Source organism: Crinia signifera, chromosome 4 (genome assembly GCF_055691185.1).
Source record: "Crinia signifera chromosome 4, ASM5569118v1, whole genome shotgun sequence".
Classification (NCBI taxonomy): domain Eukaryota; kingdom Metazoa; phylum Chordata; class Amphibia; order Anura; family Myobatrachidae; genus Crinia; species Crinia signifera.
This window is the reverse complement of record NC_139220.1, coordinates 40,544,950-40,571,715: the sequence shown is the minus strand read 5'-3', so window position 1 is coordinate 40,571,715 and position 26,766 is coordinate 40,544,950. Positions and strand designations below refer to the sequence as shown.

The 26,766-nt window shown below is 45.0% G+C and overlaps 1 protein-coding gene across 1 annotated transcript; it reads left to right on the top strand.

Moving 5' to 3' along the window:
* Positions 1-528: 528 nt before the first annotated feature.
* TIGAR (TP53 induced glycolysis regulatory phosphatase) lies at positions 529-26,220 on the top strand. The gene is made up of 6 exons (XM_083181624.1): positions 529-753; positions 6,090-6,127; positions 12,903-13,024; positions 14,770-14,847; positions 16,765-16,875; positions 24,738-26,220. The coding sequence occupies exons 1-6, from the start codon at positions 671-673 to the stop codon at positions 25,185-25,187; spliced, it is 882 nt and encodes a 293-aa protein (XP_083037750.1). The 5' UTR covers positions 529-670; the 3' UTR covers positions 25,188-26,220.
* The last annotated feature ends 546 nt before the right edge of the window (positions 26,221-26,766 follow it).

Here is a 26,766-nt window from a genome sequence, read left to right as displayed (position 1 = left end):
CCACCACCAGCTACGTCAGTGGTCAGGGAACTCGGTCCTCATTACCCCACGCAGTGCATGTTTTGCAGGTCTCCTCACAGAATCACAAGTGAAATAATTAACTCCACCTGCGGACCTTATAAAATGTGTCTGTGAGTAATTAGTACACCTGTGCACCTGCTGGGTTACCAGCAAAACATGCACTGTGTGGGGTAATGAGGACCGAGTTCCCTGACCACTGATCTAGCTGCTCCAACTAATAATTAAAAATGATTGGTACAGTAATTCTCAAACATAATTATAGACACATTACTAGCATCTGTTTAGTTTCAAATAAATAAATGAATACATAAATAAAATAATATAGTATATACAACACAAAGCGAAACATAACAAGATATTACACTTGTTTCACTTTGCAGCACAACACTACTTGTCTAGTACACCCCCTTAGCATGCTATTATCAAGTTACTTGTCCACCACCAACCAATGAGCACAAATGAAAGCAGAAACCACAGGCTCACACAGGGGAAGGTGCACTAATGCCAGTCAATGTCCACGTTGTCTGTAGCAGCCAATCAGCAGACACGTTGCTTCTCCCAAGCTGAACGCCGGCTGTGTGCTGCGCGGTGAATGGCTGAGCTTGTGAAAGGCTGAGATACATTGTATCTGTGCCGGTGTCGCCCTGCAATGCGGAGCAGCGGGTGTCAGAGAGCAGGAGCAGAGGGTCGGGCTGGCACCATGGCCAGGTTTGGATTGACCATCGTCAGACAGTAAGTGCCTCCTCTATAACCCAGACAGGGAGGGCTGCAGTGGGAAAGCTCATGCCAGAGAGAGCAGATTCCTTGTTGTACCACACCAGGGTCTATTATGTGCCTGTCACCTGTGACATTACAGTGGGTGTTAGCTACATATAGGAACGCCTTGTGTATGTAATCACTGGGCTGTTAAAGCCCCATACACAGTAGAGGATATAGTAAAATGTATCACTCACAGATGGCTTAGTTTCTGAGTGATCTCTTTTGCTATATCTTCTAGTGTGTGTTCACTCAATATCGTCAATGAGTCCATTGATGTCTGCTGAACATGCAGGGCAATTTGGCTATATAGCCAAACGACCGGTAGGTACAGCGGGTCTCGTGACGTCACTGAACGCAATCATTTACCAATCTCGTTCAGTGTAATTCAATATCGGCCGCCTGCATGTGATTCCTCGCTGTATGCAGTCCTTTAGCATACGATGTATCGTATGCAACTCCAGCGATCTCCATATCTGGACTGCACATCGAATCAGAAACGGAGGTTCAGGTGCCTACACACGGATAGATTTGGCAAAAGATCTGGGCGTTCCCGACCGATTGAAACGACCAGTCGCTCAAATCGTTCCGTGTGTATGAACAATAGATATCGGACGATGCGCGTACCCGGCGGTCGTTGGTAGAGGTCGCCGATCTTTCCCGCATGCAGAAAGATCAGTGACCAATCGATAGCTATGTTTCATGTGTATGCACGATGACCGATTTGGTAAGTCTAATTGACTGGCTCCCTCTCCCTCCTCCATCGTTAAAGATCAATCGTTCATGTGTAATCGTTTACTCAATCGTTCATCATTTGTCACCAAATCGTTTGTGCAGGAGGTTCAGAGGAAATTGTTAACGAGATTGAATCGTTAGCCAAATCTTTCCGTGTGTATGCACCTTTAGGCACATATGTTTTGGGCACTTTTTACCTGATTTTTTTGGATCGATGCGTCGGAATCGGGAGAAAAGGCCCCAAACCGTATTAGTGTATTAAGGTCCATACACACTGGTCGTATATGTATGGGGAGAGATGATGGGGAAAATTGCTGGACTCTATAGAAAGCCATCTACTCCCTCGCTCAACTACTGATAATACCAGCAGGTGACCAGCCGGGCCAGCAATGATGCTGGAGCGCACATCAGCGCTGCCCCGTACACACTGGGTGGCTTTCAGCTCAAAGTGTGTATGGGCCTTTAGACTCACAAGAAGGAGTTGTAAGGAAAAAGATATGGGGTATACTGCGCTAAAAACTTTAAAAAGCTGCTCAATAAGGTTTAGGAATTGTAAGGAACCTTATTGAGCAGCTTTTTAAAGTTTTTAGTGCAGTATACCCCATATCTTTATCACAAGAAGGAGTAACCATGCTTCCAGCTCGGGTGTGGTATAGGGGTCCGACAGTCATTATCCCGACGTCGAGATCCTGACTGGCCGGATCCAGACAGAGCGCAACTAAGCCCCTAGCGGGCTCGCTGTGTTCGCCATCATCTCCAAGCGCCAATCGCCGGGACCCGGGCCGCTGCGCTGGGGGCAAGCCCAGCACTAAGGTAATCTGAGGTGAGATTTAACAGGATGAGAGATTCAGAAAGTGAAAGATTTGGTAAGAAATCTCCATTTTTTTTTTTAAAGCGGCAATCATTTACACTGCAAAACCAGTTTGATTTTGAAGAGTAAATGATTGCCTCTTTAAAAAAACTGGAGATTTCTTACCAAATCTCTCATCTTATTAAATCTCACCCTTAGGCCCTTATTCAGATCTGAACGCAGTACAAATTTGTTCTCAAAATGGGCAAAACCATGTGCACTTCAGCGCGCGCTGCCCCCGCCCCCGCCCCCCCGGGGGTTAACACCCCCAAATCCCCCCCACCCCAGGGCTAACAAACCCCCCCTCCCTGTGCAGCCGGTACCTCCGTTGCGTGATCCGGCACTGCAGTTGGTCGGGGAAGCACTTATGAAAAAAAGCGTCTTTCAGAAAATGGCTGCCCCATAGGAAAACCCATATGTTTTCCTATGGGGCAGCCATTTTCTGAAAGACGCCTTTTTTTCATAAGTGCTTCCCCGACCATACTTCACTGCCGGGATCCACAACGAAGGTACCGGCTGCACGGCGGGTGTCGACACACGCGCCGCGTGGGGGGTGTCGACACATGCGCGGAGGGGGGGCGACAAGTGCGGGGGGGCGTCGGGGGGCGGCTCCAGTGCTGCGAATATTTAATGAGTGCTCATTAAATATTCGCTGCTCTGAATTTAGGACCCAGCTCATTGGCTGGGTCCTAAATACCTTTTCAGACCCGATTTTGATGCAAAAATACCGGGTCTGAAACGGGTAGGACCCTCCATATTAACCGTTTTACAAAATCGGCTTTTGTAAAACGGTTAAGGGGTCCGGCACCTTTCAGACCGCACAGATTACTGTTTTAAAACGGTAAAAAAACGGCAATATACCGTTTACAAAGTGCGGTCTGAAAGGGGCATTATGCTGCTTTCACATTGCCTTTGTTTGAGACACGGTATTTAAATGGTACATTACCATTTTAAACCCCTTTCACACTGCACATAAATACCGGGTCTCATGCAGGTTTGCAGTGTGAAAGCAGGACAGACAGCGTAGAGCATATGTAATGAGCGCAGTGTATATGAATGAGCCACTCATTACATATGTGCATATGTAATGAGTGGCTCGTTACATATGCGCATATGTAATGCATGGCTCATTACATATGCACTGCGCTCTCATAGCTACTGCCTGAGTCCTATATAGCGGTTCAGAGCCGTTCACACTGCATAAAAAATGGCTCTGAGCCGTGTAAGACTCTGCTTTTTACCCATTTACAAATGCCGGTTATTTGTAACCGGTAAATGCAGACTGGAGCTTTCACACTGCAGCTCTTACCGTTTTAAAAGGCTAAAAAAATCGTCAATATACCGGTTAAGAGCTGCAGTGTGAAAGGGGTATAAGATATATCGCCATGTGACAGGTTTTCTCTCTCACTACATACAGACTTTCTAGGCTACATCTTTTACATATAAAATATCACACTGAACACAATGAATCCCTCTCTGGGGCGCAGCCATGTATCCTCCTTGTATTTAACCAGCAAAATCATAATACAGGTATTTCTTCTATTCTCCTACTTCCGGGTCACATGACCACTGGCTTAATTAAGGATTATATATCCTATTTGAAAAAAGTGTTTATTCCTGTTCAAAATAAATATTATTTATAATATACTGCCTCCTATATTCATTAAATATATAACTAGCACAAGATACAGACGTTTCTCATAGCATTTTAGCTTTTTGAATGGGAATCACACTCTTAGACAATCAGCCCCTAGGTATAAATATGAGCCTGGAGCTCACAGTTGTATACTTGCTCCTGAAGAAGCCGGAGGTTTAGATTCGGGGAAACGCGTTGAGCCTTGAATTGCCAGCGCAGCTGAGAGATTCGATACTGACACCATCTCTAAATTTGTGAACCATCTCAACTGGTCATATGATACCATCTTACAAACTGTGGTGAACCGTCCAAATCCACCCACAGACGCCCCTCACAGAAAAATCTAGACTTCCACCTTTTTGGGATACCTGCATGATCCCTAATTCCAGTTTCCAAGAGGACGTGAACACAAGTGTGGAGCCTGAGCCCTTGAAACCATAGGGCAAATTGGATTGCCATTCCCAACAATCTGGATAACATCCACCAGACCGACCAGGATGGTAATATAAACTCTTGTCAGTTCTCATACACCATACCTCAGCCCCCATTGATATCAAAAGTATCCCGGCGATACACCATATAACCCCTTCGGACTTCAGGTCTAGGGATTCATTGTGTTCAGTGTGATATTTTATATATATTTTATATGTATTATCTTTTATTAAAATTGTTATACCTTTTTGAGACAATTATTGGTACAGCCAGCGCTGGCACTACTCTCTTGTTCCTACTAGTGTTATCTTTGGGTCTGACCACCCTGTGCCAGCTGCTGTTGCTTTGCGCACCACACATATATATTTTGTTCTACATCTTTTACATGAAAGAACGGGGAGGTAATGCATACACAGGTGTTTTTCAGTACATTTCTCCTCCTTTTGTTTTCTTGTTTTGCCTGGAGGAGTGTTAAATAGACACATACAGAAGTGGGGAATTATAGTGGGCGCAAGGTTTAGCCCATGAGAAAAACCTTGCTTCCAATTTCTGGATTAATTGGATTGAATTTATTTAATTTTTTAAAATCTCCTGCGTTCAATTGAATTCCCCCCCTTAAGGCCCCCATATGATATGGAGCCTCACATGGGATAAATCGGCAACTACCCGCTGGCTAGGATCACATATGATACATTGAATGCCCTCCTTTTGAATATGATGTGTCATATGCAATGCCATTTGCTGCCCCTGAACACCACAAATCCTTGTGGTAGCCATGGCAATCTCTGGATTCCCTCTTTATTTGGGGCTCGTATGTTGCCCGTACACTTATGCGATCAGATCAGATCTGGTGGGCAGCGGGGTCATCGGTGACGGCAGCAGAATTTGAAAAAGTATAAAACATTGGGTGGCCCTCTGATTGGCTGAGAGAGCTCTTGGCCAATCAGAGGGCTCACATTCAGATGGCCGCTGATTGGATAAGAGAGCTCTCTCTGCCAATGAAAGGGCCGCCCATTGTTTTAAACTTTTTTTTTTCTGCCACCGCCGCTGACCCCCCACCAGCACTCCTTCACATCACTACGCTACTCCGATGGATGCAGCCAGCGCTCCCTCCGCCTGCCAATTGCATTAAAGTGATTGCATGTGGTTAAAAATCACCCGAGATCGCTCCTGCAATTCAATAGATATTATGTGCAGCACATACTGTCTAATCAACGCGACATTCGACCAGCGGCCGCTTTGCTGGTACAAATCATTCGATTTATCGAACAGATGTGGTTGAAATCTAATGATTGTATGCAATATCTCATAAGTGTATGGGCTACATTACTCCTCCCTTTTTCCCCTTCCAATTTGAGATGTCCCCTCTGTCCTCACTGACAGAAGTTACCTCAGCTTTGTGTATCACTCCGCCCCACTTTATCTATCAGGGCAAATTAAATCGAGCTGTAACACCCCATCCCTCTCCTCACAAACCGATGATACATAGAGCACTGTATCACTCCGCCTGCTCTCTTTTCAGGGTCTTACAGTCATTTAAAATGACTGTTGTCTTATAAACTATGTGAAGTATACTACTGGCAAAAATAATAAAGCAATATGATGAATATTTGTAACTTTATTTTATTTATTAATAATATATTCTCATTATTTACACAGTGGGGAGACGCGTTACAACAAAGAAAAATTGCTCCAAGGTAGGAAGTAATAATACTATATTGTACAACTTAAAGCACACTAATTGTGGTTGCAAATTTGTCATCGCGTAATTACACCTATGAAAGTTGAACGCATATACCGGATACATGATGTATCACATCTTCTTTTAAAGAGGTCGAGTAGAGATGTTTTCCATAGCGACCAATTGGATATACCCTCGTCATTTAATAGTGAAAATGTTGATGACAGAATTGTATATGGCGCAATGTAGCCCCGATGTTATAGTACCCAAAGGGTCACCCCCACTTTCATACCATACAAACAAGGAAAAAGTTGGAACTAACAGACAATGAGGTGCAATGTATACTTATGGAGGTCATAAATTGTAGTCCTCTTTTATGACACAGTGTCTTTAGTGATGTTGGGGTCCGGTCATGATGATCGGTTTCAGGTGAAAGTGGTTACCCATAAACAATAAAAAAAATTCTTAGAACATGTGTGATACATTTTTTTTTTAAGAACTATGGCCCTTATTCTGGTTGGTGCGGCCAGAGCCGCACACGGTGCTCTGGCCGCACAAACCAATCCCCGCCCACGAGACGGATCGCCACGGCCGTCCGTACACGGACGGCTGGCGATCCGCATAAAAATGGTGGAGGCGTACGCCTCCACCATGGTGGGAGCTGCCCCCTGCATTCGATGGTCGTCGACCATCGAAGGCAGGTCCGCACGCCCCAGCAGCTCCCGCAAGCTGAGACCACACGGACAATCGTCCGTGTGCTAGCTTGTATGGGGGCTGAGAGCTGACATCCGGCGACGTCAGCTTTCCGCCCCCATCACTGGCGTCATACCCTCATTAGCATGCGTACGCCCCGCGTTTGCATGGGAACGCCCATGAAACGCGGGGCGTATACATAGGGAAATGAGGGCATGAAGCCCCTCACTCCCCTATACGCCCCCTTTGCGGCGTAGTAACGTTATGTGCGGCGAATTCGCCTGCACATGCGCAGATTGACCTCTGCGCATGTGCAGACGGAAAACATCGGCGGTACGGCCGCACGCGGGCCGTACCGCTCGAATCAGAATAAGGGCCTATATGTGCTTCTAAATACAGTGGAGTGACAAGTTGTGCCTACCAAACTCATGTTTATTTAGGTTGATACGAAACTCATAAAGGTTTCTTTAGTGAAATCCTAAAGTGTCCTGATCAAGATTATATAGTGCAGTCGTATCTTTTTACGTGAACTCGGAAAAGAAAAAGATACAAATCATGTGCAGATTCGTGATGTAAAATGTGTTGTTAGTATGTGAGGGGCTGAAATTTAAACAGCGTACCTCACTCACCAAGAGCACAGGTGTAACAGATATATAAAGTTATCTTTTACAGTATGGGCGTACCCCAACTCACAGTAGTTTTTGTGGTATTCAAACTTATAAAGGTTTCTTTATGTATCCGCTATCCTCCAATATCCCACAGTGATGTAATCTCCCCCGTGTTCTCGGTGAAAAAAATTGATATACCATATATCGAACAATTAAACCATAATTGAAGGGAGGAGTTTTTTTCCAAAAATTATGGTATACCTCATTCACCCTGAATATAATTCTTAAAGTGTATATGGTGCAAAAATAGAAAGGCGTACCCCAACTCACTCTTGAGTGTTGGATGGTCCTCACATCAAGGTTTCTTTTTGTGAAGATTTCATAGGACGACCATGTAGACTCCAATTATTCCTATTAGATGTAAAGAAATATGCCCAATGTGTGGGTGTTTCCAGCCTTACTTTTAAAAAAAAGGTACGCCAGAGGTAATGTACCTTACTCACCGCTTATGGTGGGAGAATAAAGCTTATAGCGGTTTCTTTAATAACTGATCCAGGAAAAACTTTCTCCTCAGCCAGATTGAAAATTGCATAAGCTTTTAATCCAGATAATCAATAAAATACAAGTGATCCACCAAGGGCACAAGCAACTTAAAAAATTCCAATGAAAAACCAATCACAACAGAAATAAAAAAAAAGGTACTTGTGTATTATAACGGCGCCCGATTTAATCCAAATCGCATCCGATTTATCGGCCGATTTTCTGCCGATTTTGGGCCGATTTGATCTGCGATGCGATTTTGCGTCCGATTTTCGGCCGATTTTTTTTGCCGATTTTCGGCCATTTCCTGATGATTTGCATGTTATTCCATCCTTGCACACCCCCAGGTACTATGCGATGGTATGCAATGTGATTTTCGGGAAAATGCCCCTGATTGTACAATTAAATATCGCATAGCAACGCATGCCAGCAAGTGGCACGCGATGTGATTTGCAATGTTAAATGCACCCCCATTGTTAACGCCACCCCCACTATCAACGCCAACCCGAAGCGTGGCGAGCGCAGCGAGGGGCGGCGGTACGCGTCCTCCGACCTTTTCATACCCCCACTATCCACGTCGGCGTGGAGTTGAATTTAGATAGTGTGGCGAGCGGACCCGGATTGCTTTACATGTATTCCGCGTCCCCTCGCGGGGCTCGCTGCGCTCGCCACGCTTCGGGCTCGGTGGCTCGCTGCGCTCGCCACACTATCTAAAATCAACTCCACGCCGACGTGGATAGTGGGGGTATGAAAAGGTCGGAGGACACGTACCGCCGCCCCTCGCGGGCTCGCTACGCTCGCCACGCTTCGGGTTGGCATTGATAGTGGGGGTGGCGTTAACAATGACGGTGCATTTAACATTGTAAGCACCCATCAGGGTGATTGTACAATTACAAATCGAATGCACTACGATGGAAATCGGGGGTGTGCAAGGTTTGCAATAATGGAACAGCATGCAAATTGGCCGGAAAAAGTGGAAAATCGGCCGCAAAATCGCATCCGATTTTTCCATGCGATTTTCGGCCGATTTTCGGCCGATTTCGTGGGCGCCGTTATAATACACAAGTACCAAAAAAAATTAACAAATAAAAAATTAAAAAAAGTCCAATACATACATCCAGGGAGTAATGGCTGCTCACACCTCTCCAGATAACTTGAGAAAGGTCCACTGACCGAAACGCGTTGATTTTGCTGGAGAGGTGTAAGCAGCCATTACTCCCTGGATGTATGTATTGGACTTTTTCCCCAAAAAATTTTATGTTTTTTTTTATTATTTTAAATATATTTTTTTAATTCTGTTGTGATTGGTTTCATACACACTGAGCGGCTTTCAGCTCAAAGCCGCCCAGTGTGTATGGCCTGGCGATAAGCGCTGCTGCGCGCTCCCGCAACATCGCCGGGAAAGTCGCTCATCTGCTGGTTATACCAGCAGATGAGCGGCTATCAAGACGGCTTTGCATAGTGCTCCACTATGCATGGCGACTGAGGGGGGAGGATTGGGAAACGCTGGTATAGGCTATTTCAGGGGTGGCCAAATCTGTCCTCAAGATCTAACAACGGTGCATGTTTTCCAGGCAACCTGTGGATCTATAGTAGGAATGAATGCAGCATGTTTGAAAATGTGACAGTTAGTAATGACTACAGCTGTGCAACAGCTAGGTAACCGGGAAAACTTGGACCGTTGGTAGATCTCGAGGACCGGTTTGGCCACCCCTGGGCTATTTATACTAGACTTCAAGCATGATAACATTGCCTAATTATTGCACAAATCCTGTATACCATTACATTTTGGCCGGTGATTTACCACAACGTCCAGCTGTGCAGTATAGTTCTTACTACAGTAAGAAATCTTGGCTTATATGCCTGTGCACCGCTGTGTTTTTGCTGGGTACAGAGTAAAGATTCATAGCCACTGAGTACCTTTGTTGTAGAGCAGGGCTGGCCAAACCGGTAAGCGAGATCTACCAGCAGTTCATGTTTTCCAGGCCACCCGGGTATCTGTATTATGGGGGTCATTCTGGTTGGCTTGCTTAGCATCGTTTTTTTGCTGCTCAGCGAGCCTTTAAACGCCGCCCTCCAGCTGTACGAATACCCGCCGCACTACGAATGGATGTTTTGCATAAACACCCATTTGCAGGGTAGCATGCAGGCCCGAAATTATTCGATGGTCGATGACCATCAAATGATTTCTCTAGTGCTTGCAAATCTCTGCTGATTTAGGTTTGTGGTGTCCTGCTCCAAGAACTTGACGGGAAACTGACGTCCGTTTAAATCAGGCGCCCGCCCCCAGCAGGCAGGTAGCTGCCTGCGGTTTCCTGGGCACACCCAGCATTTTGTGAATGCCCCCTGCCCTCTGCCCTCTTCCTTCATGCTCCCCCATGCAAGCGCCACAGTGACTATAGTCTCCAAAGGCGCCTGCACATGCGCATAAGCAAATATGCGCAGGTGCAAAGCTTCAACATCGCTCCACGATGCAAACATGCGGGGGACCGATCATACCAGAATCAGGGCCTATGTGCCGGTTAGGAATGAATGCAGCACAAGTTTGAAAATGTGACAGTTAGTAATGACTACACCTGTACACCAGCTAGGTGATCTGGGAAATGTGACAGTTAGTAATGACTACACCTGTGCACCAGCTAGGTGATCTGTGGAATGTGACAGTTAGTAAAGATTACACCTGTGCACCAGCTAGGGAGTCTGGGAAATGTGACAGTTAGTAATGACTACACCTGTGCACCAGCTAGGTGATCTTGGAAATGTGACAGTTAGTAATGACTACACCTGGGCCCCAGATAGGTGGTCTGGGGAATGTGACAGTTAGTAATGACTACACCTGTGCACCAGCTAGGTGGTCTGGAAAACGTGGAATGTTGGTAGATCTTGAGGACTGGTTTGGCCACCCCTGTTGTAGAGACTTAATTTGCCACCATTATATCTGGTATTATATTATGATAAAATGGCTGGAAGTCACTGACTTTTTCTACAGAACTGATATACCTGTATTCCCATAATTATCATATATACTACGTATACATAAATAATGGTACTTGTTTCCTAGAACGGCCACAATCGTGAGTGATCGTGGCTCTTAATTAAGGGACACGATCCTCACGATGTGGCCGATTTTTTACAATTTTTTCCCTTTGATTGACAGAAATCGGGTCAATCGGTCGGTCGCGACCAATTAAAATCGGCCGCGATGCGACCGACCGATTGACCCGATTTTTCCATAGACTTCAATGTTAAAAAATCTTTTAACATTGAAATCGGTCGGTCTTGTGCCATTATAATGGCACAAGATGAGATGGGCTTGATTAAGTCCATCTCACATAGGGAAAAATGATAAAAAAGGTGAAATGGGCCAATATGACCCATTTCACATTTTTTATGTGCCCGCCATGACCCCACGATAGACGTCAACCCGAAGCGTGGCGAGCGCAGCGAGCCCGCGAGGGGCGGCGGTGCGCGTCCTCCGACCTTTTCATTCCCCTACTATCCACTAGGGCGTGGAGTGAGAATAGAATAGTGTGGCGAGCGCAGCGAGCCCCGCGAGGGGACGCGTATACCTGTGAAGTTATACGCGTCCCCTCGCGGGGCACGCTGCGCTCGCCACGCTTCGGGCTCGGTGGCTCGCTGCGCTCGCCACACTATTCTATTCTCACTCCACGCCCTAGTGGATAGTAGGGGAATGAAAAGGTCGGAGGACGCGCACCGCCGCCCCTCGCGGGCTCGCTGCGCTCGCCACGCTTCGGGTTGACGTCTATCGTGGGGTCTAGCCCACTTAGTAACATTTGGGGGGGCAATTGAAAATAATCATGTGAAAAAAAAAAAAAAAATCGGGTGAAAAATCGGTCGGTCGGATCGGTCGCATCGCATGCGACCAAATCGCATGCGATGCGATCGATCCGATTTTTTTATCTTACGACCACAACGATCTAAATCGTTGTGGCCGTTCTAGGAAACAAGTACCTAAATAATAAATGCACCAATACAATTGGACACTACTATTATTGAAAGAAAAAGATGATGAAGAGATGTAGTAATGCAGATACCTGAATTGTAAATATAACATTAAATAGTTTATATTAATCACTAAGGACCTTTTTAATTGCATAACTGTATTGGTACGCTGCACAGAACCGGAGTCGTCTAAGGTGACTGCTGCAGCTATATTAGGATCAGTTAGCCAAGGTCAGCCCAATGTGAGGTCAGATCTGTGTGGCGCCAGTGTCTGTGCCTCCTGACTCTTGATACTCGTGTGTGTGTCATTGCAATCAGTTGTCTGTTGACAGGCTAGACTGTGATGTGCTTTTCAGTATGTTGTATAGTTTAAAGGGGAACTTCGGCCCCTCGCCGATCTATTACATAACTCCTGAACCTCAGGCCATTTCTGAGTGGTTTGCGAATGGTGAAGTTTAAGAGGGCGATGATTGTACTAGCAAAGGGCAGCTGGTAAATGCGTTACCTTTTTACGTTTTGGGCATAAACTCGTAAGAGACAGGTTTTGTAACCCGACGCTTAGTAAATAAACCCCTACTTTCTTTGCATATGTGCCATAGTGTCCACACTATGAAGGTAGACCTAAATTATATTGACCACTAAAGGTCGACAGTCAAAACACTATTGTATTCTCTCTCCAGTGGATGGTAGGGTATGAAATACCGCCTGATTTATTAGCATGGGAACGCCCATAATATGGTGGGCGTTCCCATATGCTAATGGTCCGCCCCCTGTTTGCGCAGAAAGGTGCATGCGCAAAGTGAAAACATCGGCCCTGTGCGAACGCACACGGCCTTGCGAATAAACAAGAATAAGGTCCCAAGTACGTTCTAACATCAGATGGAAATCTCCGTGCTGTTGCCTCCCGGTGGTTTATCTGCCTCTAGCGTAGCCATATAACATTACCGAGCCCTGATAATTATTTCATTGTGCATCTTGTTTCCACAGGTCAAGGTATCGACGAGCCGCTTTCTGAAATAGGGTTCAAGCAGGCAGACGCCGCTGGCCGGTTCCTGAGCCTTGTGAAATTCACTCATGTGTTTTCAAGTGACCTCATTCGTGCGAAGCAAGCAAGTGCTGTTCTGTACTATCATTATATCCCGCTACTTTCTGTATACATATAGGGCCTCATTCAGTACCTTTCGCTAAGCAGCGGTCGTTCGCTGCTTCGCGAGCGGCTTAACACCGCACAGCTGAACCCCCACCTCCCCCGCCAAATCCCTTCAGTACCATGCGAGGTGATGTACACAAACACATACCCTCGCATGGGGCCGAAGGGAAGCAAAATCGTTCGATGGGCGCAGACCAGGGTCAGTATCTTCGTTATCCAATGCCTATTTACTGGCCTTGGCAGTGCAGATGAGTTGGCCAATATGAATAGCATTAGGCTTATTCAGGTGGAAGATGTGACCAATGGTCATGATTGTAGTCCAGGGCTGCATCTTTGGACACAGCACTCGGATCTACTATGCCAGCATTAAGAGTCCCCCCCCCCCCCCCCCCAGACACCTCCTCCTCCTCTATATGCAAAACTCCCCCATTGCCCCTAGTGGCCGCCTCCTCGAGTAGCAGTACTGTAGGAGATGAATTCCACCAATCAGCCAGTCAGAAGCATTGAGATATTGATGCTGATTGGGTGTCCTCTTCTCCATCGTTGTATTGTTGAACCTGTAAAGGTGGCCATACTTGAGTGCCCTTTTCACCCGATTTTGAAGCATCTGAACGAGAAATCAGATGAAGTGTCAAATCGAATGTGTTTCACTTCTGACTCCGATCCGATGGGGGTTCCATGTGCAAATGATCGGAGCCGAGGATCGCAAAAGGACCGCATACATTGTAGCTTGCCGCCTGGGTAGCTGAAAGGAAATCGTATGCTACTTCTCCTCTCAGAGACATCGCATAAGTGCATCGGGGCCTTAAGAAATACAACTTTTAAAAGCCTTACTTGTAGATGCGGCCAAAGCTAATTGCGTTGTAGTTATGTGAGAACACCCTTATGTGGTGTACACACTGTTCAATTTCATCTATTTTTCTATTCGATTTTGACATCCAAATCGAATAGAAAAATAGACTGTGCAGGTAAGACTACACGGTACAGATCTGTACTCTATAGTCTAAATGTGTACACAGCACTGTGCGATTCAACCCCGATTTGAACGGGATTGAATAGAAAGTAAATCGTACCGTGTGTACACCCGTTTACTGTCCCCAGCCTACACTTTCCTGCTTCTCCCAAACCACTTTATATATGTGGTACATGCACAGTACAGTAATCCCTCTCATGAGAAACCATGAGTACATCTCTATATTAGCTCTTTTGGTGATATATTTGTGAACCTTTTTATTTTGAATTACATATAGCCTATAAAAAATCTTAATGTTCTATTTTTGTAATGTTTAGATGTCAATACTGCTGTCGCTCAGTAAGAGCAGCCGGTGACAAATTGGTTAACCCCTTCAGTGGTGGATTTTCCTGGTGCAGGACAAACCTACCATGGCAGGTTTGTACTGCCCTAGAAATACTCACCACAGAAGGAGCAGCCGATGCAACTGCTTCCCTGGGTCTGCTGGGTCGGCTGTTGTTGGCTACTCTGGAAAGGGGGGTGCTCGGGCATTCGTGTATTTGTGCGCCCGAACACACAAGTGTCCGGTCACCCCCAAACTTCCCTGAGTGGTGACGAGTGGGATTATTTCCATTGTCCTTCCCGGGCATACCACCGAAGTGGTTAATGCTGATTATCAGGAACTTGGAAAATCATCAAGCAAGTTACAATGAAATATAAATAATATTAACAATCGTAATTTTGTTTTACAGACGGCTTACACCATTATGAAGAATAACCAGTATAGTGAGGACATTAACATTAACTACGACCCCAGGTTGCGGGAGAGGGTAAGCTCTTTCCCAATATGGTGTTTACTGTTTGTTTTTTTATTATTCTCAAAGTTAAAGATGACATTGTGTAATAATGAGCTAGTGGCTCTTAACCTCGGTTCTCAAGTACCACCAGCAGTTCACGTTTTCCAGGTCTTCATACAGAAGCACAGGTGAAATAATCAGCCTTTGGATCTTTTAAAACGTGTACACACCATACAGACGAGAGAAACAATTTGCAATTTACAAAAAATACAAGCTCAAATATATCTGTCAGACTATGCCTGCTTGCACGGTAGATGTGACTTTTATGACCTGAACCATACATCTTTGTATTGGTTTTATTTTCTAACCCACCGTACACAGGCTGCCATGTTTACACTGTCTGAGATACAATAAATGGCATTGTGTTCGCTTTCCACTGTCCTACAGCTAGAGGTGCACAGAGACAGAGGGGATGTAAATGCACTTTGCGATCATTACATGACCATATTCCCTGCTGTCCCTAACCAGTTTCTAGCGTTTATAGTTCAAAAACAATCAAGACCATTCAAAGGTTTAGAGCTGGGGGTGTTTCTGCGCAAACAGCAGTTTCAGAATAAAGCCGCGCGGAGGGTGTAATGGTTAGCATTACCGCCTCACAGCACTGAGGTCATGGGTTTGATTCCCACCATGGCTCTAACTGTGGCGTATATTCTCCCTGTTCCTACATACTATGGTTTCCTCCCACAATTCAAAAATGTAAAATGTGTGTCCATGGACATGTGTTTAGAAACCAAATAAAATCCAGCTACGAAGCATAGAGTAAAACTAGCGTTGGGGCCACCCTATGCAATATTGTGGTGTTTTGTGGCGGATGAAGAATTGGCACAAACAGATGCGTCAATGCTATGATGGAGGGAATTATAAACTAGATCAATTGTCACATGGTAGTAAATGGAGCTCTAGTGAAGCAGAACAGCCATTTATTTTGATGATCTGGTTTGATCACTAGAGGGAGCTCCAATTATTCTTCCAGTTATATATTATTGTTTTACAGCATAGCCATTAACCTTTTTTTTTTCTTCCAGTGCTAGAAATGTACTATAAAAATATTTGACATTTGTAGAATATACAGCTCCACACATGTGGGAATTGAACCCAACCACTGTGAGGCAGCAATGCAGCCTCAAAGTCAGCCAGCCACAGAACCTGTATAATAGATAAGTATCCTGGTTTAAAGGGATAGTATGGTAAGCCGGCCAACTTTTCTGTGACATTCGCCTATTAAAGATGGGAAACACTATAGTAATCAAGCTAAAGATATAACCTTTCCAATATTTCTGGATAAAGTTCATAAAGTCTCCTTTCGTAAAGCGCAACGGAATATGCTGCGCTATATAAGAAACTGTTAATAAATAAATAAAATCAATAAAGTTTCTTTCTATTTCAACACAAATTTTTTACCTTGAAAGGACTTTATTGTTCACACCTAGCGGAGGGATAACATACTTGGGCCGGATATGATTATTTTCAGATTTTAGCCATGTGTTTTGGACTACAGCGATTGATTACCAACTGTATGCAGTGATAACTTATTTGCAAAGTGAGTGACGGGTTGGCTTGTCCAATGCGGCCGTGCAAAGAGGTTTCTGGGTGTGTCTTGGCCAACCATTGCAAATTCATAGGCCGTTGTGCTAGCCCTGGGATTTTCATGCCAATCCTTCTGAGTTGGGATCACGGTAGCTTCTAGATTTGCGTCCACCTCTGAATCAGTCCCGAAGTCTTATGTCGGATGAAACCTGCATCTTGACTATGGATTGGGCGCCATTGCAGACCGCTATGTAGGTTTATGTGAGGCCTGACTAGTGCTCCTGACTCTATATCTGTGGTTATTACTTTTGATGTTCTCGGCATGGAATTAGCTGATGTAATCATTTCTGTTATACATTCCAGAAATACGGCGTCGCGGAGGGGCGCCCTCTTAGTGAGCTTAAGACGATGGCTAAGAAATCTGGGGATCAGTGTCCTTCATACACCCCTCCGGGCGGAGAGACCCTGGATCAGGTAACGTCGGTGTCAGCGCTGGCTTCTGCTTCTATGTGCAAAACATCAATGTCAGCCATATCCATAATGTTAGTGTATAGAGTACATTTCTTTTACAATATCATATTCAATAAACGGTGACCTCGCCAGGGGAGTTGGTTATAGGTCAATAGGTCGACCGGGTCAAATGTGAACATAGAAGAGGTAAAACCATGACAAGGCCCACCTTCGTTTTTCAAAAATTGTTTTTTTTTTTTTTTTTTTTTTTAAACGGCTTATTCTTACTTCACCATCCATGTCAACACAAAGGGAGAATGCAACCTGAAGCGTACGCACTACACTGATTGGGGGCAACCAAAAATTTAAATTATGTTGACCTTTTTTTGTGTGTCTTCCTTTCATGTCAACATTTTGACCCTGTTGACAATTTGACACTGTCAACCTTTCATGTGTCTACTTTTTTGACCATGTCGACCTTATGGGCTTAACCCTATTGACTGTCTATCTAGACACAGTCTATCTAATAATTCACACCCTGACAATATGTGCTATCAGACCCTAATATGGTATGGCATTGCTTGAATACTGTCCCACATACAATGTAGGACTATGGTATGTAAACCCATACGTGCCCTGTGTCCTCTGAAACCTCCTCATTCCCAGCATACACTGCTTTATGCCCTGTATAACAGCCTCATGCCCTCCAGACATTGAGCTTTGACAATAACAGTGTGGTTTGTCCCAAACCTGGACATAATGGCCCTTATTCTGGTTGACTCGCAAGTCTGTGAATTTTGTGAATTTTTTTGAAAATCTGCAGATCATAGATGTACAACTGTGTACAGTATGTAGCCCACTGCTGCCCACCAGCCACTTACTGTATAAAGTGGGTCGTCCCAGCAGCCAATTACATCATTTGCACTGAATCACTCATAGCCACGCCCCTCTTTTACAATACTGGTAAACTTGGCATTGTGTAGCAAGGACTGGGAGGTCTACGATGATGCCAGCGCCTCCCCCTGTGCTGACCTCACTGCTCTTGCCATACAGAAAATTAGCAACTGAGGGGAGTATTCAATCTCTGTCGCCAGGGGAAATAACGGCTAGCCCATATTCATTGCTGCTGTTGCAGCATTGAGTGCAGATTCCGTCGAATAAGATTCGATTTTGTCAGAAACGGACGCGGATTGTCGAATTCACAGCCGTTTTTAGGCAATCCATGTCCATTTTTGCCGACACGCCCACTTTTGACGACACTTGACAGTGAAAACATTGAATTCTGGCTAAAGAGCTGGGAGACAATGTCCCGGGATTCCGTTTGTCGGGACATTAACCCCTTCCCGACATTTGACGTACATGTACGTCATGGTCGGGAAGTACTTCCCGACATTTGACGTACATGTACGTCATGGCTTCTAACTGTCACTGCGTCTATAGACGCGGTGACAGTTAGGAGATGTCTGCTGTCCCTGACAGCAGACATCCCCCCTCGCCGCCCAGGGGGGGCAGGGGTGCCCCCCCCGGTCGGCGATCGCTGTGATTGGCTGTTCAAATCTGAACAGCCATTCACAGCGTTTCCTGTGTTACCGGCGGCTAAGCCGCTCGGTAACACAGGGATCGGTGGTGATCGGTGCTGTTAAGTACAGCACCGATCACCACCGATGAGCAGCACCCCCCTCCCACCCACCCGGCACTCACCCGGCAGCTCCCCCGGCAGCAGCAGCAGTAGGGAGCCTCAGCGCACGCAGCGCTTCCCCCCTCCCACCCCCCCCCCCCCCGCAAGCCGCAGCAGCAATGGGTTTAAAAAAAAAAAAAGGAACTGAAATATATATATATATATATATATATATGTGTGTATATATATATATATATATATACACACATATATGTATGTGTGTATATATATATATATATATATATATATATATATATATATATATACACACATATATATGTGTATATATATATATATATATATATATATGTATATATATATATATACACACACACACACACACACACACACACACACACACACACACACACACACACACACACACACACACACACACACACACACACACATATATATAGAAAGATATTCCCGACATACTGTATGACGTATATATACGTCATGGTCGGGAGGTACTTCCCGACCGAAGACGTATATATACGTCATGGTTTTAAACTGTCACCGCGTCTATAGACGCGGTGACAGTTTGGAGATGTCTGCTGTCCCTGACAGCAGACATCCCCCCTCGCGGCGATCGCTGCGATTGGCTGTTCAAATGTGAACAGCCAATTGCAGCGTTTTCTGTGTTACCGGCGGCTAAGCCGCTCGGTAACACAGTGATCGGTGGTGATCGGTGCTGTTAAGTACAGCACCGATCACCACCGATCGCCAGCCCCCCCCCTCCCACCCGGCAGCCCCCCTCCCACCCACCCGGCTGCCGCAGCGCCAGCACCCCTCCCACCCCCCCGCCAGCCGCAGCGCCAGCCCCCCTCCCAAAGCTGGTGACCAAAATGGGGTCACTTGTGGGGGGGGTTCCACTGTATTGGTGCTTCGGGGGTCTTGCTAATGCGACATAGCACCCACCATTCATTCCACCACCAAATATCACTCTTTCCCTTCTGAGTCCTGCCATGCACCCAACTGGTATTTTTTGGTCACATGTGAGGCATTGCCGTACTCGGGAGAAATTGGGGCACAGATTTTGGGGTGCTTTGTCTCCTTCATTCCTTGTGAAAATGAAAAATTTTGAGCCAGAACTGCATTTTTCTGTAAAAAATTAGGTACTTGTTTCCTATCTGGGCGCCCGTCGCGGGCATCGCGGGTACATTTATGTCTGGCCGCGACGCGACCGACGCGATGCCCACGATTTCCCATTGAAACCCATGTTAAACATGGAAATCGTGTCGGTCGCGTCGCGGCCGGCCATAAATGTACCCGCGATGCCCGCGACGCGATGCTCCCGATTTCCCATAGGAATCAATGTTAAAAGGCCCGATGGCCACGATTTTACTGTTAAATGCCTCAATGGACCCGATTTGCCCATAGGAATCAATGTTAAATGGGCCACAGAGCCCAAATAGCCCCAATTAACCCTTAAATGTCCCCCCCAATTTTTGACGCCACCCCACGATCGACGCCAACCCGAAGCGTGGCGAGCGCAGCGAGCCCGCTAGGGGCGGCGGTACGCGTCCTCCGACCTTTTCATGCCCTACTATCCACTAGGGCGTGGTGTGAGAATATAATAGTGTGGCGAGCGCAGCGAGCCACCGAGCCCGAAGCGTGGCGAGCGGACGCGGATACCTTTACAGATATCCGCGTCCCCTCGCTGCGCTCGCCACGCTTCGGGCTCGGTGGCTCGCTGCGCTCGCCACACTATTATATTCTCACACCACGCCCTAGTGGATAGTAGGGCATGAAAAGGTCGGAGGACGCGTACCGCCGCCCCTCGCGGGCTCGCTGCGCTCGCCACGCTTCGGGTTGGCGTCGATCGTGGGGTGGCGTCAAAAATTGGGGGGGACATTTAAGGGTTAATTTGGCCTATTTGGCCCCAAATCGGGTCCATTGAGGCATTTAACAGTAAAATCGCGGTCAATCAGGATTTTTAACATTGTTCCCTATGGGAAAATCGCGGTCATCGCGGGCATCGCGGCCATCCCAATTTACCCGCGATGCCCGCGATTACCGCGATTTTTACCCCCGATGACCGCGATTATGATCGTGGGCGCCCAGATAGGAAACAAGTACCAAAAATTACATTTTTTTACACAAAAATGCAGATCTGGCTCAAAATGTTTCATTTTCACAAGGAATGAAGGAGACAAAGCACCCCAAAATCTGTGCCCCAATTTCTCCCGAGTATGGCAATGCCTCACATGTGACCAAAAAATACCAGTTGGGTGCATGGCAGGACTCAGAAGGGAAGGAGTGATATTTGGATTTTGCAGCACAGATTCTGGTTGAATGACCCCCGAAACACCCATACAGTGGAACCCCCCCACAAGTGACCCCATTTTGCAAACTACACCCTTCAGGGAATTCATCAAGGGGTATAGTGTACATTTCAAACCCCCAGGGGTTTCACCAATTTTGATACAACTGAGCTGTGAAAATGACAAATTAATTTTTTTCATTTTCACTGCCCAGTTGTACCACAATTGGTGAAACCCCTGGGGGTTTGAAATGTACACTATACCCCTAGATGAATTCCCTGAAGGGTGTAGTTTGCAAAATGGGGTCACTTGTGGGGGGGGGTTCCTAACTTTTAGCATCTTATGGTGCCTAGAAACCTACATGGTGCCTAAAAAATAATCTCATAAAAAGGAGGCTCCAAAATCAAGTAGGTGCTCCTTCTATTATGAAGCCTGTGGTTTGGTCACCGTGCACACTAGGGCCACATATAGGATATTTATGAAAACCAAAGAATTGGGGGAATCAATTTTTAGTCACATTTCTCTAGTAAAATCTGCTGTGTTCCTTAGAAAAATGTATTAAAATTGCAAATCTGCAAAAAAAATGAAATTTTGAAATTTCACCTACACTTTGTTTTAATTCCTGTGGAACACCTAAAGGGTTAACAAACTTCCAAAATGCTGTTTTGAATACTGTGAGGGGTGCAGTTTTTGAAATGGCATCATTTATGGGGGTATCTCACATACAAGTCCCTCAAAGTCACATCAGAACTGAACTGGTCCCTAAAAAAAATCAGTGTTTGAAATTTTCTTGAAAATTTGAGAATTTGCTATTCATATTTTAAGCCTCCTAGTGTCCAAAAAAATGAAAATGAGGTTGAAATAATGATGGCAACATAAAGTATACATATGGTCTATGTTAGTTATTAACTATTTTGAGTGGTAAGATTATTTGTCTCACAAGCAGAAAATTTAACATTTTGCAAATCGCAAAATTTTCCATTTTTTTACGACATTTTGGTATTTTTCACAAAAAAACACAGACTGTATCGACCAAAATTTACCACTAACTTGAAGTACAATGTGTCACGAGAAAACAATCTCAAAATCACTGGGATAAGTAAAAGCAAAAAAAAGTTATACCCCTTGTTATCAGACCCATTCCCCATCCTAAGAGGCACGAGACAGGGCTGCCCGTTATCACCACTGCTGTTCGCCCTGGCCTTAGAACCACTAGCCATTCATTTAAGAGAATCCCCGGAATTCCAAGGAATTCAAATCCGTGACATAGATCTTCGAGTTTCGTTATTTGCTGATGACATGCTTTTATTCTTGTCCCACCCACAACATGCAATACCGAAAATTTTCCAAATACTACAGAAGTTTGGTAGCTTCTCGGGCTACAAAGTGAACATAGACAAATCTGAATTACTACCTTTAAAAGGCCCCCCACCTACATTCCCACTAAATGACATATTAAATTCCATCAAAATCCAAAAAACCATATTAAATACCTAGGCATTCAGATCCCGAACAAGCTCACAGACTTATACAATAAAAACTACTCCTGCATCATACCCAAAATAGTGAAAACCCTCACAGACTGGGCTTCTTTACCCCTTTCCCTTCTGGGAAGGGTCGAGGTGGTGAAGACAGTGATATTCCCCAGGATTATGTACCCCATGCAAATGCTACCCCTAAAAATTGCACCTACAGACGTCAAAATTTTAAACCAAGCCTGCTCCAGGTTTATATGGAATGGAAAGAAACCAAAAATAGCCTGGGCCAAACTCAGCCTTTTAAAGGCAGATGGAGGTCTTGATCTACCAGATATAAACGCCTATTCCTGCTCCCTATTAGCCCGTGTGGCACTAGGATGGCTACAGGACTCTAATTCCTTTTCCCTATGTGAACTGGACAAGGCTGCCCTCTTCCCATATTCACCCAAAGCACTCATTCATGCACCAAAAAATAAAATACCCTTACAAATATATAAAAACCCACTGTATCAAGATATCCATGAGGCCTGGCATCTGACATGCAGAGAAATAGGAATTGACCCCCAGAACACGGAATGGATGCCAATCTGCGGAAACCCTCTTTTCCCCCCCGGAGTAAACAACCCAGCCTTCAACAGACTTGAAAGGAAAGGTTTAAAACAAATCTCCCAAGTGTTTGATCCGGGAGGGAAAACTATACCCTTTTCTGCCCTTAGAGATAAATATGGTCTCCCTTCTAATGCCCTATTCCCAATAATACAAATCCAACACTTTGTGCAATCCCTTTCTACCCACAATATAATATCCTCATCCCATTCTATGTTAACTTCATGGATCAGCAAACTCCAAGCTGGTACCTTTAAATCAAAAACTCATATACAAAAAGAATTACAAGAAAAATCTTTATTAACAACACAAGAAAAAACAAAGATAGCATGGGTGAAGGATATCCCCCTGATCCAGGCCACTGATATATACAAATATTACGAATCCACAATGAAGATCCTCCAGGCTTCGGCCTTACAAGAAACACATTACAAAACAATTCACAGAGCCTTTATTTCACAAAAGCAAAGAAGCTACTTCGACCCCTCTGAAACTGGAAAATGCCTGAAATGCGGCTATCACTCCGGTACTCTGTTTCATAACTTCTGGACCTGTGGACACATTAAGAAGTTCTGGTATAAAATATTGCATTACATTGAAAGACACTTTTCATTGAAACTAAAGCTTCTACCCACACCTATACTTTTCTTAAACTTTGATGAGTGGAGCCTCACTGACAATCAAACCTACCTAATACCTTTCCTAACAGTTTTGTTCACGGTGGCAAAGAAAGCTATACTAAAGTCATGGATCACACATCGCAAACCAAATCTTTCAGATCTGGAGGAAATGCTAAACAGTTACATGACTTATGATAGATACAATAATATCCACGCTACCCAATCCTTAACAAAAAGTTTCCTGAAAAAATGGAAACCCTACATCAAAATTAGCCCACTTGCCACCCAGAACAAAATTTTAGAATCCCTTGACCTACTCTCACACTTAAAATAAATAACAAAAATACTCAGACAGCATAAACCCCCTTCCACCCCCACACCCCCCAAAGAACCAGACATAGATAACTCACACATTCCTCCCCTATCGCCTACTCTCAGACGATCGATACTTATATATACTAGAACGCAAACTAAATCCTCTCAGTTCCCACCCCCTCCCCCCCCCCCTCCTCCCCCCCCCCCTAGTAATACCTCAGACCCATACATTCTCACACCAGACGTAGAATACGTACCTTTGTAGACCCACTACCATAATAATCCGACCTACAAAATGAACACCGAAACACTTATGAGACACCAGATCTCCTGGTCACCTCTTAAAGTTAAGAAGACATAGGTAATTAGACCATGGAAGAGACCGTATTGTTGCGTAAGCCAGCAGGCTGGCAGACAGAACTGAGATATCACGCCACCTGAGCCCCGAAAGGGCGACTCACCGTAGCAATACCGTCCGTTCCCTGTTTCCCTATTGATATATGTATGCTTTTCTACGCACCCATGTGTTAAATGCATGTCCTGTTGACAAGTTCAAATGAGTTTTGGAAAAAATTTGTACAACTTGAGAATGTGACATATTTGCTTTATTACATGTTTTGTATGATTTGCTTTATTATGGAAAAAATACAAAACCCAATAAAAATACTTTGAAAAAAAAAAAAAAAAGTTATACCCACTTAAGTGATACATGTCAGATTTGAAAAAAAGGGCTCTGTCAGGAACGCAAAAACTGGCTCTGTCAGGAAGGGGTTAAGACAGTCGGAATCCTGGATTGAATACCGCCCTTAGTGTAATAAAAATATTTGGGAGATATAACAGAAGAAGTATTATGAAATTGATCATAAACCGATTTTGTTCCCCCCCCCCCCCCCCCCCTCTTTCCTCACTGTTTATGCAATAGGTCAGAGCACGTGCCAAAGATTTCTTTGAGTTCCTCTGCCATCTGGTAGTGGATGAAACTACTGCCAGGGACCAGTCCGAACTCGGTGCCGCGGGAAGAGAGCGGGTGACTGCGCTGAACCTGGCCCCCTTCACAAATCACAACAGCGAGACGCAGGCCGGCTACCCCGACGGCAGCGATGTCACGCTGGACGCTAACATTCTGCTGGTGAGTCACGGAGCCTACATGAGGAACTGGATGAAGTACTTTGTGGAAGATCTGCCATTCACTTTCCCACCTGACCTGAAGAAGCTGCGAGAACTGTCCGTCAGCCCAAATACTGGCATAAGCCATTTCATTATCAGTCTTAAGCCTGGAGAAGTCACTAAACCCGACGTCTGCTGCATTTGTATTAATCGCCACGATCACTTGGCAGACATGAACGCAGATACCAGTCATTATGTGGTATGATGGGCACCGACCTCACCTTCTTGCATATCAGTGTGCCCGGCTGGCAGGGCATGCTGGCAGTTGCAGTGTAACAGCTGTGAACCCAGGGCTTGCTTTAGCCATTGCCTTTTATTTATATACTTGACTATTTTTCATGTCAAAGAAAATGACGATTGACAGTATGCATGTCTCTCAGATGGTGGGCTGCATGTGTCTAACCTCTTAAACTGGTATATAGTCTGTGGGGTCGATCCTATTTACTGCCAAGGGTGCGAGGTGCCGTTCCAACGGCGTTTAAACGCAGGCAACGGTACCCGAATTGCCCAATTTTTGCAGGCCTGGATTCACTAAAAATAGCTTGCAACTCTACGGGGCAGCTAGCACTTTAGTGCGAATTCCATCTGTCATAAAGTGGGTCCGGTGCCGTGATGATTCACAAATTGATCGCAGCTAACAAGATATCGACCCCATATGACTGTCTTAGGAGAACCAGAACAGTATTAAAAAAAAAACTGGTACTCCTTAGCAGCGAGGAGTGGACGGATTGTATCTCCTTTGCACTGTCCTTTATGTAAAAGCCTAAATATGGCTTTAAGTCGGTCCTCAGGACCCCCCACGGTGCATGTTTTGCAGGTCTCCTCACAGAACCACAAGTGAAATAACTAGCTCCACCTGTGGATCTTTTAAAAGTGTCAGTCAGTAATGAGTTCACCTGTCAGGTGACCTGGAAAACGTGAACTGTGTGGGGACCTGAGGACGAGTTTGAAAACAACCGGACTATGCGATTCTTTATTTCTTATTTTTGTCTATCTGTTTCTTTAATAATAAGTGTTTTATGTTGTTTTATTTGTGTGTTTTTGTTTTTGCATGGAGTTGTTTGTTGAAATTTATATTATACATTTTCAAAGGGCTAATTAACTGTATCGATATGCAAGTGTTAATGTAAAGACAAACCATTAGCCAGTTTTTATTCCATAAGTGTTCCCATTGATAAGTGTATGTCTTGTATTCTCTCACTTCATCCTTGGGCAAGATTCAATATTATGTTTGACTAGATAAAAGCCCGACAAAATGATGGCTACCCCAGTCCCTATCTGCTCCTACCTCCAATCTCTGTCTTCTCAGCACCCCCTCTCCACATCCAGCACGTTTGAAATCAATCAGTAATTTGGTCCGTCGAGTAGAGTGGCCTCTAGTGATCAGTGGCACTACTTCACCTCATAGAGGTGAGGAGTAGTTAGCCTTTTTCTTTCCATGGGCAAATAGCCTTGTGAGCTGCCTATTATGGTAACAATGCAGGTTGGCCCTCTAGTGGTCGTCGATGGCTGAATTCTAACTAGAATTAATAATCAAATTTGATTCTGGAGTTGGGAAAAAAATCATTTCAGGAAACATTCTGCTGAACACGGAGTTATGGACATAAGTGGGATCTGTTTCAAACGTAATGGCTACACCCTATGTCAGTTTTAAGGGTTTTCCAATCATGCAAAATTTAGAACACAATCATATTTGGTGGTTAAATAAAAAAAAGGCTAAATACTACAACATGTAGCCATTTGTTTGAGCAGGCAATGTTTACCAGAGCCAGATTAAGACCCCA

Coding starts and splice junctions, on each gene's coding strand:
- TIGAR (XM_083181624.1), top strand. CDS start 671: ATGCGGAGCAGCGGGTGTCAGAGAGCAGGAGCAGAGGGTCGGGCTGGC. Junction 13,025..14,769: donor ACCTCATTCGTGCGAAGCAA/GCAAGTGCTGTT, acceptor TTTGTTTTACAG/ACGGCTTACACCATTATGAA. Junction 14,848..16,764: donor ACCCCAGGTTGCGGGAGAGG/GTAAGCTCTTTC, acceptor TATACATTCCAG/AAATACGGCGTCGCGGAGGG.